Source organism: Podarcis melisellensis (genome assembly GCF_964234715.1).
Source record: "Podarcis melisellensis genome assembly, chromosome: 4".
In the NCBI taxonomy this organism is placed as follows: domain Eukaryota; kingdom Metazoa; phylum Chordata; class Lepidosauria; order Squamata; family Lacertidae; genus Podarcis; species Podarcis melisellensis.
In genome coordinates this window covers 82,518,712-82,535,539 of record NC_138531.1, presented here as the reverse complement: position 1 = coordinate 82,535,539, position 16,828 = coordinate 82,518,712, and the positions used below count along the sequence as shown (strand labels likewise).

Below are 16,828 nucleotides of genomic sequence, written 5' to 3'. Positions count from 1 at the left end.
AATGATCAGGGCACAAATCAAATCTGATGAAAAAGGTACATGGAGAAGGGCCCTGGCAGAATATATTAGAATATAAGCAAGTTGATTTGGGAATAGGCACTACTGCAGGTGTTTGGGATGCAAACTGTTTAGGGTTTTAAAGATACACATCACCTTTTACAATTGATGAGAGCTATAAGTTTGTCATATGGCATAGGGAATTTGTTGTATAAAGAAACAAAGCAGTTTAAAAAAAACAATCCACCAGTTAACATAAGTCCTTTTACAAGTAACTCTTCCCAGATATTGTTTATCCATACAGTATTCCTGAATGGGTTTTCCTAGCACTGAAAAAGAGAGGAAAATGTAGCATTTTCTGCATCATTTTCCTTCCAACTGCAATGTAAGCAAAGTTACTGAGAAGTTCCATAAAAGTTATATAAACCCTTGTGCACACATTTCCCCAAGGGGCAGATATTGAGCTCCCTGAAGGAGGCTGATGTGTTGAAATGTTTGAACACAAGAGACTACTTTTGAGAATTACGTTCTGTACATGGGCTGACAGCCGTGACTGCCGTGAACCTTGAAAGTGACAAAAGGGTGTGTGAGATAAGAGAATGTAGGCACGTCAAGTACATTTTGTGTAATGTGGAAGAAGAATAAGAAAGATTTAGGCTCTGGGTGGTTATGCTTTTCTGCCTTAAAAGGAAGATAATTTCTCTCTGCATTTTGTTTCCATGTCTTTACTTGTCAGTTTTGTCATATTTTGTGTTTCCCTAATCTTACTGAATCTCATCAGAATGAGGCATTAGAGAAGAAAGAGCTTTGTTTTTCAGCATCCTGTATTTTGTTATACAATAGATTGGGAAGGTCCTCATAAAGCTTAGACTTATTACTCTGATCATGTTTATCTGAACGTAGATTCCAGTGAAGTCAGTGCAAATTAGTTTTCAAAACAGGATGTCAACGTTGCAAAGGTTCTAAATTGCATGATAAAAGTATTTTGTCAACTCTTTATTGAAGAGACCTGCGATGGCTTTTCAGCTATCTTAATTTTTTGATTGAAAGCAATGTTTCCTGAAGATACCAGAATATTTTCTCCAATTTTTTTAAAAAAGCAAAACCTTAAAATAGGTAAATGCTTACACACATCATTCCTGCCCCTTCCCCCTATCAGCTTTAGGGTTTTTTTTTGTCTTCCAGCGGTGATCCCAGCCAGTCAGGAATTATTTGGTGACATGCTGCAGAGCCCATCGCAGTTTGCTGTTGCTAATGTCGCTGAGGGCAAGCAAAGATTATTTAGAGCAGTGTTTCCCAGCTAGCTGTTTTTGGACTACAACTCCCATCATCCACAGCTAGCAGGACCAGTGGTGAGGGATGATGGGAATTGAAGTTCAAAAACAGCTGGAGCTCCATGTTTTGGAAACACTAATTTAGAGCAAGGTCAATGCTTCCTGGTCTAGTCACAAAGGTCAAGGGTCATGTAGTGATATTGTGATAGCATCACAGAGGGCAACTAAAACCTACTCAGAGCGATCTTGAAAAACCATGGGGGCAGGGGGCTTATGCCATACAGATGATGATGATGATCATCAGATGTAAAGAAACAGCAATATGGAGAAAAACAGAATAAATACAAAAGTCTTTTTCTACTACAGTAGCCTATGCCAACACAGTAGGACCGTCCTGGCTGGGCCTGATGGGAGTTTTACTCCCAAATGTCTGGTGAACATATGTTGGCAAAGGCTGAACTATAGCTTATATAGCTATAATGAACCCACCATACTAAACCTGCCATATTTCAAGCAGTTGTGTTCTTGTTGTGTTCTCTTTGGCAAACGATTCATTCAACAGAAGTGACTTTGAGGTGAGCGAATATCTCATCTCTATAAATCTTTGTCATTTTGTCTGCAGAGTTCTGTCTTGGGTGCATTTCCCCCTTTGCACATTCCTCTTTTCTTTTTAAACTCTCTGTGTTTTGTGGTGAGGTGGACGTAGGAAGCGTGACACTTCATCACACCAGTGAGAAAGCAGATGCCTTCGCTTGCTTTGCACCTGCACTGTAACCAGAATGCTGGGTGACAAAATTAGCCGTGGTGTTGTACTTCACACATGCATCTCTACGGTTGGTAAGGAAGAAGGAAAAAGACCAAGCAACCAATCTGTCAAGCTGCCCTCAGCAAGGCATCTGTCTGTTTTGTTCCCCTGCCCCCACTCCTCCCTCCCTCTCTTTTTGGTAGTTTGCTGTGTAAAGTGAATCTATCTCTTGGTTTTATTGATCATTATGAGCCATGGTTTACTGTTGTTTGTTGAGAGTGAATATTCCAGGCTTAACTGCCCCCCACCCAACTTTATATATTGGCTTTTTATAATAAATCTGATTTCCTCCTCCTCCTCCTCCTCTTTCTCTGTGACCTTTAAAATAGCACAAGAGAGTTTTTTTGGGAAGCAGTAAAGGACTCTTGCAGGGGTGTCAAAACCATAATTCACCTCCATGTCCCCTTGCGCTCTCCCTGACTCCAAAGGTCAACCAGAGGAACTTTGCAAGAAAAGCACAAAATTACTGTGTTGTTGGCTCTGCTTGTTCATAATAATATAAAAGCAGTTAACAGAGGGAAGAATGTGTTTTTATTGTACTGTCTTGCTGTTTTATTGGGCTGCTTTGGAGGGATGGAAAACTAGTAAATAAAAACAAGTTGATTGAAATGAAGTTTTCTAAAAAGGATCGTGTAATCAGAGATTAAGGCCACTGGAAAGAGATAGTTATTGTAAAAAAAAAAAAAAGTTCTTTAAATATTAAGAGATGTTAGTGAAACACTCTTCTTTTTAACATTAGAGTATGCTAGCAAAGTGCCCATCATAACTATCAGTGGTAGATTTGGACAAGCATCTTGTCTTTTTCAAGGATTCCCGAGGGGAGTAGCAATGAGTACATAATGGGCTGGTTTGCACATAGTGCTAAACCATGGTTTAGTGCTATGTGAATGAGCAGGATGGAGGCTGTAGCACCAAACCGAACCATGGCTTGGTGCAAACGTGAGGTCTCTTGGGGAGGAGCCTATAGCCACTTTGCTCCTCTTCGGTCCTTTTAGCTCAACACAGCAACTAAGTCAAGGTTTGGCTGAGCCTGTCAACCATACCCGGACTGGTGGTTAAACTCTCCTCTGATGCATCACCAGCTGTACGCAAATCTTGGCTTAATTGCTGGACTGGACTAAAATGACCAGGAAAGAAGAAACACACCGACACACATTTTTGAAGGAACATGAAATATGGAGGTGTCTAATTCTGTATTTTGTTGGTTTCACTCAGGTGGAAGAGGAATGTGTCGCCTTTCTGGATCGCAGTGAAAGTGATGATGACTTTGATCCAAGCATCCTTCCAGACCCTGACAGATATACAGACTCGGACCAAGAGGCTGATCCAGAAAGCCAGGGGTATGTGTTGCATCTTGATAATACGGTCTCTCTCTCTCCCTCCCTTTGTCTTCACCTTCCATATTATCAAAACCTTTAACCAATCAAAAACTACCCGTGGCAAATAACTATTCGGCCACAGTCAAATAAACCAATGATCTGAAGTTCCTTCAGGTTTGCTGATGTTTGGATGTTCAGCTGCTTTCATTCATGTATCTTCATGAGAATATGAAAACGGCAGAGAGCAATTTTGTGGTGTTGGGCCCTTGAAGAGGTTGTGGAACCTAAATTGTGCACCTTGCTTGAATAATCATGATGATGTCTTCAGCCTCAATATTGGTTCATTTGGTTTATTTGCTGCTATGGCAATTTACCATGTATTTGGCGATCAGGTTTGGAAAATCCCAATTGGCACCTTATGCTAACTGTTATTTATTTGCTTATGTCCCACTCTTTTCTTAGAGCAGCTTATAAAAATTGTTTCGTGCCGAGTAGCCTAGCTTGAAAAATAAGCTGAGCAGCATAGCTTGTCTGTCCTTTGTTCCACAAAAGCATGTTTTCCTGCCCATCTTGTGTGTCCCTAAAGAACAGAAATTTTGCTCAACCAGGTCCATTGTCATTTCCATCCTTAAACCATGCAATGTATCAGTTGGCCTCTACGTTCTTTCCTACCAAGTTCCTAGCTGTTTAGTAAGCAAGTCAGATTTGAAATCCCTGCAGCACAGCAGCGCTTTCATGGTCTTGGTAAGGATTTGCTTGTTTATTTATTTATATTTATTTATGACATTTCTATACAGTGCTGCCTATTCAACGAAGTCCTCTGGATGGTGAAAAAGCCAATACACTTTTCAGCTTAGTTTAATCATATTGAGTACCACATCACTGACTGCTGGTTTGGGCTCTCACCCACGCCCTGCCAAATCCTTCAGAAAAAGCTTACAGTGTAATTTTTGCCCTTATTTTTTGTTCATTACCATACCATGAAGATCGAGAAAGACCTGCAGGCCAGTGGCGTGCTGTCATTTCTGAGGCTGTCTGCTTTCTGCAGCTGTGGGAACAAGGGAGTACAAGTGGACCTTGCACGGTTCAGGAATTTGCTGCTACTAGGAGCCCAGTCGAGTCTGTTGGCAGGCTTCATGGCACAGCATAAAAGCCTTGTGGCTGGCTGGGCTATTGATTAACTGTAGAATAAGGGGAAGGAAGTCCACCTCAAGTGCTTCTTCTCTTCTGTGCTTCTGTATGAAATATAATTGGGTCACACATTTCCTTTTGTGAGCCAGGACACACCACGTTGCACCGAATCATTTGTGTGGAAGCTTGATTGGAAATATTCGAGATATTCAGTTTGGCGTCATTTTCGCAAAGCTTGAGTACCTACTCTTGGAAAGGGTTTGCCTCCTGGTTAGGAGAATGCACATATGTAGTAAAAAACGGGAGATTACAACGTATTCACTGCTTGTTCATCTTCGCAATTGAACTAAGATATAAGATACAAGCACACCAGCAGTCTTGATGCATCTAGCCTCCCCCTCCCCCCATGGTACTACTGCCGCCATGGTTTCCTCCCTCCTGCCCTGGTCAAAGAAAAGTAATACAATTTCCTGCATACAAATGCCTGAATCCAAGCCAAACCTAATTGGATCTGTTTTTGCCCCGCTTCCTCCTATTCTGAGAGTCCTCCATGCGGCCCTCTGCCCTTGCAAGCGGCAGCTGGGCAGTTTCTACGGACCATTATTAGTAAAAATAGCTTCTGCTTGATAGTAAATAAGCAATACGTAATCTCCTATATAAAAGAAGTATGCATAGCAATATCTGCACAGGTGGGAAGGTCATCCCAAGGGCTAGCATCCCAGGGCTCCATGAACATTTCGCATGGATCCCAATGGCTCCTGGTGTTCATGGATGCTGCTGCACATGGTCACAACAATATCTATGCCAGCAGTAGCCAACGTGACACCTTTCAATAGTTGTTGGACTCCAACTTCCATTCACCCCAGACTGGGATGGTGGGAGGCTGGTTGGTTAGTGGTGACTCTCAGTCTGTCTAGATCTGACCTGATTGGTTAGGAGCTGGTGGCCTCTTACATCTGAACCCTACTTCTGTTTTCAGATTCTGTGCCACTGCTGCTTCTTGTAAATACGTCCAAATGTTCATAAATAATCTGCCTTAAATGGGTAAAGCTTTCTAGAGCCAAACATTATTGAAAGAGAGCCAGCTCTCTAAAAACCAGGAGGAGGCAGAGGAGCTGACTTCCCCCACAGAGGGAGGTTAATCTTGGTGTCACTGACATGATGTCCCTGCATTGGGTCACTGCCCATCGTACTTTGGACAGGAAAGGTTCCTCTGAGAGAATGCTGTCTTTACGGTATCCCATACCCGGACTGTTTGTTTTTCCAATACTTTAATAACAGCGATATACATGTTGGTTTTGCAATTCTAGGACTTAAATGTGTTAGAAATTGTTTCTTTGTAAAGGAAGAATGTACCCTCATTAAAAAAAAAAAATACAACCAGGCTTACAGAGCAATCTTAAGTATAGGAAGCCAGTGGAATTTACACTGGCTTATGTTAAATTAGGGACGCTGGTGGCGCTGTGGGTTAAACCACTGTGCCGCTTGGGCTTGCCGATCGAAAGGTTGGCGGTTCGAATCCCTGTGACAGGGTGAGCTCCCGTTTTTCAGTCCCAGCTCCTGCCAACCTAGCAGTTCGAAAGCACATGGGAAGGTAAACGGTGTTTCCGTGCGCTGCTCTGGTTTTGCCAGAAGCGGCTTAGTCATGCTGGCCACATGACCTGGAAAAACTGTCTGCAGAAGTGGACAAACGCCGGCTCCCTTGGCCAGTAAAGCGAGATGAGCACCGCAACCCCAGAGTCGTTCGTGACCGGACTTAATTGTCAGGGGTCCCTTTACCTTTATGTTAAATTAGGATGACTTAAATTTCCCCTATGCCGTACTCAGCTCAGGAGCAAGGCTGCTACCAGAAGAGAGGAGGAAAACAACCATTGAAAATAGAATTTGACTTATGCCACCCTTTTCCTTGACCCAAGTTTTGTCATGCTGCCAGGTCATGAGACCAAGCTGAACAGAGTTTGGATCCAGCAGAAGTCCTCCCTGCCCTGCCCTGCCACTCCCTGAAACACCCATATGCAGAGCTTATGCCAGTATAAGATCCACTGATCTTAACTGAGCCAGCTGTGGTGGGATGAGGGAATTACGCTGTCATATCCCTGGCTGAACCGGGACATGGGGCTTATGTCAGCATAGCTCAGCTGCATCAGGAATCATCTGGTTGAGCCAGAAATCAACTGGATCCTAACTTGCTCATCCTTGGAGATCTTGGATTGCTCCCTTAGAAGCTTTATATCGAAGGAAATAGCAAAAGGTAAATGATCTGTCTCTGGTTGTGGAAAGCTTTCTGTTCTTTTCTTTAAATTGCTCATTTTTTCAGCCATACTCATCTCCCCACCACCACCTCCTGCGAGGGAAGCTATACACAACCCACTCTCTTAAATTTGCCTTTAAATGAAAACGGCTTCGAGCTATCCCCTCCACCAGATGAGTAATTAAAGAATCCAAGCATGTAATGCAAGATGAATTTTTGGTATATCTAGGAACATTTATCATATTTCTGTTTAAGGCTATCATAATGTTAAATAGTTAATGAGACAAAGCATTTGTCGGGGGCCGGGTAGGGTATGGAAGCAGCAGGTGAGTGCCCTAAATATTCATTAGGCAGCCAGATTGAATTCTTAATAGATCCAGTTCCTCAGCCATTTTTGAAAAGAAATTTTGAATTAGAACAAAGTTGTGATTGGACTTTGCACTACCTCCAGTTAATCTCTTACGTATAGGACTATTCATCTCAGCATTCACTTTTAAATGTGACTGCCAGGGTCTAGGCCAGGGGTAGGCAACCTAAGGCCCATGGGCCACAGGTGGCCTACGGGGGCTGTTTAACCGGCCCCCAAGCCACTTGCTTGGTGAGTCCCCGCACACTGCACTAAACCAGCGCAGCGTGGCATGGGGACTCACTTTCATGGCACCGGAAATCGCGTCTGCACAGACGCAGATGACAGAAATTGCAGGCGTGTGTGCAATCCGGCCCACGGAGTGATCTGTGCTGGAGTGAACTGGCCCCGGCAAGGTAAACCTTGCCGACCCCTGGTCTAGGCCTCAGATTTGTCAGTTCTTTTAGGGTGAATTCTAATCCCTGACTACCACTAACTATGTGGTTTTAATTGTGAGAAGTTAGAGGAGTTATAATATAAACCTGGATTATTATTTTTTTACAAGCTACAGTTTGAGAGCTGTTCTTCTATGGCACTCATATGCAGATTGCTCCATGATCCCTGTTCATTCTCAGAATGGACTGGCTGTTTCCCTACAGTGGAGGATTTCCTCCCCTAAATTGCTTCTTCCACTTGCTCCAGAAGGTAGGGCCTGAAAGCAGGGAGTGAATGCTAGAGGAGGTAGGTGCTCCCTTCTCCTAGAATCTGGAAGCTCTGGGTGGCCTTCTCTGACAGGACACCTCAGGGAGCATCTGTAGAGTCCAGGGAGGGCATTGCTGGGGGTGTAAGAAGCAAAGTCAGAAGGACAGAGTGCAGCCAAACCACCCAAGACTCTGCAGCTCTTCTGCCATTGGGAGTAGACCCAATTTCCTCAACATAATGCATTTCTGAATGCTAAGCGTTCCTGTAAAGCACAGGAGATTCACAAAGGAAACTTGCTTCACCTTGCCTTTCAAAGCTTGGCAGGCAGGTAGGTGTGTCAACCTGTTGGGACTGCTCCATTGCTAGCAAACAGTTCTGAACTCTTTCCCCTAATATTGGACAGCTGCTCCTAATCTAGCTAGTCCGACCTTTCCTGTTGCTTAGTCTGAGCTTTGGGGCTGCTCTGACTCTCTACCCAATACTTTTAATCTGCCTCAATAAGGACCTCTTCCTTACTCTCATTGTGGTCTGAGTGGGAGGCAGAACACTGAGCTTCTTTGTTTTCTCCATTTATCCCATGTCTTGTCTGTTGCTTTGTTTATTTATGGTGAAGTAGGCAAGGTGCAAGGGAGCAGAGGCTCAGGAGGCTGGCCTCGTTACAAGTTGGTCTCAAACATGGCCTCCATCCTAACCCCTTGAAGCAGGGTCCCTTCCAACTCTACAATTCTGTGATTCTATGCTCTACCAACTGAGCCATCCCAGTATATCTGCCTTCCTCTAGCTGCACTGATTAAGAAGAAAGGTGAAGGCAAACCTGCTTCCAAGCCATGTCCAGTAGCATTTTCCAGCAAATGTGTGAATAAAGGCATATGAGGACTGCGGATTGAGCCCCATGCTCTACACAGAATGCAGAAGCCTTGCAATGGAGTATATTATTTTTATTTATTAAATTTGGTCTCAGGGCGGTTCACATAGCACTTCACTTACCTCTAGTGCCTTTTGTGGTTGTGGCCCACGTTTTTTAAGTGTGCTTAGCCCAGAAGTATGCACTGCTCCAAACCAAGCAAAGGCCAGTTTTGCAGCCTAGATTGAGCATAGCCAAATACATGAATGCCCTAAGGAACGGATAACGAGCTTTACCTGAGATACTGAGATGCTTTCTGATAGCCTTTCAAAGAGGATGTAAAGGCCTTCTTTCATTTACTTACTTACTTACTTCCCATTTTGCAAATGTTACTAGTATTGGTCTTTTGTTTTAATAGGGTCCCGTTGCAAGCCACTTTGAGCTTCAGAGAAGTGACACAGATCTATCTGTTTAAATAAAGAAAGAAAATGCTCTGTGATGGTTCAGAAGAAGGCAGGGAGGAAGGAGGGAAGAAAAACAAGAGACGGAGCAGAGAAGACAGGAGGGAGGAGTGTGGGTCCTAGGAATGGCTAGAGGTGGTTTGAGGGCTTTAAAGCATAGGCTGCTGAAGGACGTTTTAATCTTGTGTGCAGCACGGTGGAGAGGGCACAAGCTGTGTAGCAGTGAATGATGGAGAACAAAGACAGTTTTGGCAGCTGCAGTTTCAGTGGACTGAAGATGAAGTTTAGAGCCTGAAGGAATTGGGAGATGAAGGTTTGGTGACCAAAGCAGGAGATGATTGGTTGCTGGCCTCATTATGAGCTAGTGGCATGTTATGGTTTAGGTTTTAGTATGTTTGCTGCTTTTTTGTGGGCCATTATTTTTATTCAGCCCTCATTTTTAACATAGCCTATGTGTGAGCTTTGCTAGTTTTAAAGGTTTAAAACCAGGTATACCTTTAATTTCTAAAATATTGTAATGAGATCTGTTGCTGGAAGAGATTATCGAAGGGTGAGGAGCATAGTTATTTAGTAAGTCTTGGTGTAAGTAAGTTAACATCTGGAAGTACATGAAAGGTAAGTTTCCCATCTTCTCCTCTCCCACACCTCATTCCACATTATTTAGGAGGACCCCCAGAGAGCATACAGGTGGGTGAAGGGAAAGAGAACTTTTGCTTCTGTGAAGAGGGCATAAGAAGCACTTCCTTCTTCCAGAATTTCTAGTAACATCTAAATTTGGGGGTTTCTGAGCTAACCACAGTTCAAACTAACCAAGCAGGTCAGAATCAACCTGAGCTTTATGGACTCGACTTGTACATACCTGCCATGTTGTACAGTGGTACCTCGGGTTACATACGCTTCAGGTTACAGACTCCGCTAACCCAGAAATATTACCTCAAGTTAAGAACTTTGCTTCAGGATGAGAACAGAAATCATGCTCCGGTGGCGCGGTGGCAGCAGGAGGCCCCATTAACTGCAGTGGTGCTTCAGGTTAAGAACAGTTTCAGATTAAGAACGGACCTCTGGAACGAATTAAGTATGTAATCAGAGGTACCACTGTATATGGCTATTCTTTGTCTAATTCTAGTTTAGAATTAAGTGAGGTTGCCCTCCATTAAGCGGTAGATGTTGAAGCCAGTTTCTCTGGCCTCAGAGTGCTAAGAGAGTATACTTGAGATGGCTGAGAAGCAAGTAGATGAATTTGCTTCTGATCCATTCTTGCTTGGCTTTGAGGCTGAAAGACTTTATACATTATCCGTGATGATTGTATGATTGCTCCTGCACCCCTGCAATATCTGTTGAACCTGTGCAAATGAACAAATGATTGCAAATACACTTGATATCTCCGATGCTTTCCTCCAAAGGAAACTAATCTCGTAAAGGCTGCCCTGAACGTGTCACCAAGCAGGAATGAGGGAAGGAGTGAGTAAAGCACAACTTTAGGAATCTCACTCTGACTTTTGCCTGGGACTAACAATGCAAGCTGGCAGTTGACACTGTGCAACTGAAAACAAGATTGCTGATGCTGAAATAACTAGGTTTGGTATTGCAGAGGAGCCCATTTGAGAGCAGCTAGAGTGAAAGCAGACATAAAACAGTCACAGCCTGGCACAATCTAGGTGCTCAAATGCCCATTGATTCTCAGTGGGCTTAATTTGTCAGATTGTGCCCATTAAATCCATTTTAACATGCCATTCCGATGCAATAAGCATTGCAAACTATTTTAAACAGTCACCGATAATAAGAGTGTAATAATGTGACATCACCCATGCAACTTAATCATACTGGTAGATGAGTAGAATTTGTTGTTGGCCGTTTAATCCATTAAAGGAGAAACAACCTTCACTTTGCCCAGATTAATTTAATTTAATTTCCATTTTAATTGTCTTTGGCTCATCCTGTGTTCTTGTTACTTGGTTTGCCCAAAACAGCCTCATTGAGTCTTCTCAATTCGGGGACACTTGAACCTATAATGAATCTCAGGCAAGATCAACCTTATTCCTTGCTTCCTTCATAAACCTCATTTTAGAACTTTTTCAGTGTGCATTAGGAAGAATGGCTGGGGAAAAAGGAGAATAACACAACGCACAATGTATTTTCATTACTACCGCGGTGTGCAGTCAACATTCTGACACTGAGTGAGGAAGCAGCAGCGCAGGGGCTCTGCAGAAGGGTCTGCATTAATTAATCTTCATTAGAATTCTCGCCGTGGCCTTGCAAATTAAAATGTATGTGTGTGGCTTGCCGCCCAGTGTCCTTGATTAGCAAAGCGGCAGTTCTTGAGGGACCGGCTATCCCTAAACTCCCTGCTCTGCATGCTGCTGGCAGATCAGCTTCCTTAAGAAACTTATTTCCAGAGGAGTAGCCATGTTAGCCATTTGCAGCGAGAAACAACGGAGACTCTTGTGGCACCTTAGAAACTAACAAAAGTATTATGGCATAATCTTTTGTTGATTACAGCCCAGCTCATCAGATGCATGAAGCGTTATCCTGAGTTGCAGGTACCCATACATATAGTTGGGATGTAAAGAGTGAGGTCAGAGGGAAATGAAATGCACAAAAGGGAGCGGAGAATGCATTTCATTTCACTTTTTGCAGTCCACACGCACACACCTCCCCCAGGCGTATGCATACCTGCAGTTCAGGATATCATTTCATGCATCTTATTACCATATTTTCCCGTGCATAAGACGCTCCCCCTACTTTTGGGGACTCCAATTTAAGAAAATGCGGGGAGGATTGCCCAGATTTGTTGAGCTTTTTTTGGAGGGGAACGCCCTGAAAATCACTCACCCAACTCGCATATGCTGCCGGTTACACGCGTCACAGAAGAAAACAAGCGTCTGCCCAATAGCTGCCAGTCACACACCCAGTTGTCGCAGCGGCAGCCAATCCACAGCAGCCCTTGACACAGCCACAAATCACACAACCAATCGCCGCTGAAAATCTCCTGCTCGTGGCTGCAACCAATCGCCTGTCCTGCATATTCACTATCCATGTATAAGATGCCCCCAATTTTTAATCTTATTTTTGACTCGTCTTATCGGAAAAGTATGGTAAGCGGACTTGTCCAAGAAAGCTCACAAATAATAGATCCATTATTCTTTAAGGTGCCACAAGACTCCATGTTACTTATGAAACATGTTAATTATGAAACTAGGGATATCAGGTCGGGAAGTGCATGACTAGCGGTACACATGAACGAGGCTCCTTTTGCAATGCTGCCTTTTACTGTTTTCTTTTATATGTTTGGTTTGTGTGATTTTTAAACCTGCCCCACAAATCCAGGAGGAAAGTTTGAGGGAGCATTATCCATTATCTATATATGTGCTGGAAAGATATTTCAGTTCCACCACACAGCTCAGGAAGAGATCAAAGCTTTACTGGTGATGCCTATATTTTCACCCTGCTTGGCAGACAACAATTGTCTCCCAAAGCAGCTCACATCAGTTAAAAGAAAGAGAGAAGAGAGAGAGAAATGGACCTTGCCATCAGGTTTATAAACCCTTAATGATGTCTCCTCATTCTCCTCATGCTTGTCACTGTTCACACACTTGGAGGAGGACAGCAGGTGGACAGGCAGGAAGAGCAAGGAGAAGCAGGACCTGGGCCTCCAGGGCAGAGATTTGCTGGATGGGCCTGATGGGAGTTGTAGTCTAAAACTTCTGGAAGGAACCAGGCTGAGAACGGCTGAGAATGGCTGCTCCAAACTATGCAGTTGAGGATGGTCTGCGCTTGTGGATTTTGCGGCTCCACTGTTCACTACACAGCCTTGAAAGCTCTTTTCTCTCGCTCTACGATTCTGTCATCTTGCTAGCGCTTAAAACCTTTTCTTCCAGATTCCTCCATCCACCTCTTTTTCACTTCAAACACTAAGCACTGTGCTCTGGGCCCAGGACTTCTCAAAGCACGCCTGTTCTGAGACGTGCCAGCAAATCAGACGGACTTGCTATTCATTCACTATATTTTCATCCTGCTTTTCAGGCGGTGATTGGAGAGGGGAGGGGAAAGACAGAGGAGAGAGAGAGCAGTTCTTCAAGGCCAGAACAAAGCAGTGAGCCGTAAGAGGGCATTGATTCCCAGTTCAGGCCTGCTTCATCTTTCCTTTGCTGGTGCTTCTGCTTGTTACTCCAGCCAAATGCCCTCTTCCTTCTGCAGCCCCAAAGCAACTGTCCATTGGAAAGGAGTGTTCTTTTAGGCAGGGCATGCGAGGAGCTAGTTCCCTGTGGCTCCTCCTCCTTTGGCTTTTGGATGGGAGATAGGCTGGATGGGATGGGAGCTGACTCCCACTGGTCCTTGGTCCCCTGACTGATGGCAGAGATAACAAGCCCTGGTCATTTTCTAAACAAGCCAAGCTATGGGCGAGGACAATAACCTTCTTTTATAAACCACAATGTCTGGTTCATCTGGTTGGACCTTGCCCTGGGACTAGTCGGATGCACTGCTCCCTGGGCTCTGCAAATGACTACAGTTTGACTCTCTCTTGCAGCAGCAACTTGGCACAAGTAGGGAAGGGAATCAGGCTTCCCATCTTGTAGAGGATTGTTTCCTTTTCAAAAGGTGGCTACAGCAGCCGTAGGAGGAGCCTGTTGTGATCCTCCCACTTTATTGGGGGGGGGGAGCATGTCATACTCTGCAAATTGCTGTTTGAGTGCTTGGCCTGGACCAATAAGTAAGTATTCTGTCTTCATGCTTGGTGCTAGAGTAGTAGCCAGGTTGCTTCTTTTGCCACTCAGGGCCGGTCCTACCATTAGGCACAGAGAGGCAACCAACTCACGCTGTTACTCCCGAATCTCCTAGGCATTTTATTCTGTTGCCACACAACCTGTCCTGGCAATCCTCCACTGCCTTAGATGCAATGGAGGATGCTATCTCATCACCTGTGTTCAAGGAAGGTTCATCTGCAATTCCATGTGGCTTTTGTACCTAGAATGGAGAGAGGTTCCACCTTGTCCTTTGTCTCAGGCAGTAAAATGTCTTTGGCTGGCCCTTCCACCCTCTCCGGATACTCTCCAACAAGGGTACAGCTTCATCCTCGCCTACTCATCAGCAGCACCCAGCGGTAGGAACTGTAGCAGTTGCCACAAGAGCTGCCACTAATGTCCGGTCTTCATTCATGCTTCATTATGTGAACCTCTCAACCCCAGAGTCCTAGCAGTTATGTTGGGATAGCAGATACCTTGATTGACGTGCAGACAGTCTCAAGACCTGGCTGTAAAAAGTCTGCATGTCTCAGTTTTTCCTCTTCAAAAAATGTAACATTAGATCAGTGATATATTCATAACAATCTTCTCATCATTTTGCCACCCATCCTCCACAAAGATGAGGTTCTGGGCTTGCACAGAGATCTTTCTTTAGTTTAATAGAATATGATACTTACGATGTGGTCGTGTCGACAAAAACAGCTCAGGTAGGCAGAGCATATGGAATGCGCACCTGCAATCCCACTGCAAAACAGATAGGTCTAATTTTATCTTTTTTGACAGAGACAGCAAAAATGAAAATATTTTTTCCCCAATTTTGTTTATTTGGGGAATGGGAAGTTTCACCGTGCTGCTATTGCTTCACAAATTCACATTTTAATATGCTGTGTTATTATTTTTAAAGCCCTGCTAGGTGTTTCATAATAGTGGGCACTCTCTTGCCCCTGCAATTATTTGTGCTTGCAATAAAGTCAGTATAAACAGTGCTGACCTAAACAGAACACATTTTAAATTTTGATTTTATAAGGCAGGAGGAGGATGCTCCTCTTAAAAACAAAAACCTACCTATACACCAATGAATGATTTTCAGATCAGACTGGGAGTGAATTGCCAATGCTGATATAACTAGACAAATTATTTTTTAAAAAATACCAACCCATGATAGACAGTTGCCCTCCAAAAATCCAGAGCTAATTCGGCCAGCTTCCTATTAACTGATTGCTGTCCCCCACCACTGTGCTTACTGAATTGTTACAGCAGAATATGTTCCCTAATATAGATGTTAAAATATTAACAGCTGTGTTTGCCAATAGAATCCAGGCAGGGCCAGCAACAATAGTCCATCTGGACCAAGGGGTTTTTATTCACAAGGAGTGGATCATTTAAGATTGGTTGCCAATTTGCTTACTTGGAATAGGGGAGAGGGAGAGAGAGATTCGGCTGCAAACATCTCCCTTGATGCCAAAAAAAGTGTTTGACAAGGTTATTGCCAATTTGTTTATGTTAATTTGGAGAAGTTTAAATTTGGAAAGTTGGGAATAGACAAATTCAGAGGATAGTTCTATCACTGGGTGATAGCTGTGATGGTTGTGTGGAACCTGTATGTTTGAAAATGGTGTATCACCTAGCTACTGGTTGCTTAGAGGAGCAAGAGTGGCCAAGGACTACTACATTTTTAGCTCTACTTATGGATTTCATGAAGGCACCTGGTTGTCTACTGTGGACTAGATGCTGCTTTGCTGTGATTGACCAGAGCTCCTCTTAGTCAAAGCCACACAAGTCACATCGCATATCTGATTACAAGGAGCAAGACATGTTTATTCCACAATGTTAGCGAGCGTTTAAATTAACACGTGCTCATCTTTGTTGCTTGCCATCAACAAACAGTAAATTAATCTAAAGCAATGGTAAATCTGTGTTTCTTGCAACTAATGACACATTTTCCTTGGTCAGCAGAATTGGTCTCAACTTTTGAGCTCTTCAATCTATAGTTCCTCTTTTTACAGCCATCAGCGTGCTTGTCCCTTATCTGTGCATAAACCTGCCTCTGTTAAAAATGAATTGTGTGCTTGCATGGTGCTTAATTGGCTTAAATGCACTTATTAAAAGGGTGATTTATTTGTTTCTGCAGTGGCCCTGGGATGGACAAACAACGTTCTGGTGGAAGTGCATCAGCGGTAGAAACAGCGCCAAGAAGAAAGAAGATCAAACTCAGCAAAGAGGACTCATTTGCAACATTAGATACAGGCCTTTCCCTTGCGGAAGATGAAGCGCTAGTATTACATCTGCTCAACAACCAAAACTAATTCCACCCCCCCCCTATTTCAAAGCTATTTTTGTCTTTGTATCAGAAAGGCACCTGGCCAATTTGGTTGCCAATAAATAAATATTGCTGCAAACATTTCTGAGATAATGGTCTTTCCAGCGAGTGGCTCTTGTCCAGGTTTGTTAATTGTCTTACTTTAAATGTTGTGCGGATCCTTTCCCCTTTTAAAATGATTTTTTGGGGGTGGGTGGGGGTTATTGGGTTGTTGTTTTTATTTTGCTTATGTATTTTGTGGTTTTCTATTTTGATTTTATTCTGTGAACCGCCCTGAGACCTCCAGGTATAGGGTGGCATATAAATTCTAATAATAATAATAATAAGGATCTTCTGATATTTCCTAAACAACCATGCATGGCACTTCAAAGATGAGAGGGACATCATTGCAAAGCAGCTTTCCCCTAACCTGGTGGCCGCCAGATGTTTCGGACTACAATTCTTTGTGGGTCCAGCCAGTATCCATTATCCCCAGCTGTGCTGTCTGCAGCCGATGGGAGTTGTAGTCCAAAACATCTGGGCATGTCAGCTTAGGGGATGATGAAGTGTAATACTGGTTTGCACATGGAGGCTTCGGTGCCCATCAGAATGACAAGACTGCTCTGTGCCAGACAGCTTTTTCAGAAGGTAGAGAGA

General features: G+C 43.6%; 1 protein-coding gene across 1 annotated transcript in view; it reads left to right on the top strand.

Annotated features, from left to right (window-relative positions):
* DDX10 (DEAD-box helicase 10) overlaps positions 1–16,273 on the top strand; it is a 153,763-nt gene extending 137,490 nt beyond the window's left edge. The window contains exons 17-18 of the mRNA XM_081909716.1: positions 3,292–3,416; positions 16,004–16,273. Of these exons, the coding sequence (XP_081765842.1) occupies positions 3,292–3,416; positions 16,004–16,178 (300 nt within the window). The 3' untranslated portion in view covers positions 16,179–16,273. The remainder of the gene's footprint in view (positions 1–3,291; positions 3,417–16,003) is intronic.
* The last annotated feature ends 555 nt before the right edge of the window (positions 16,274–16,828 follow it).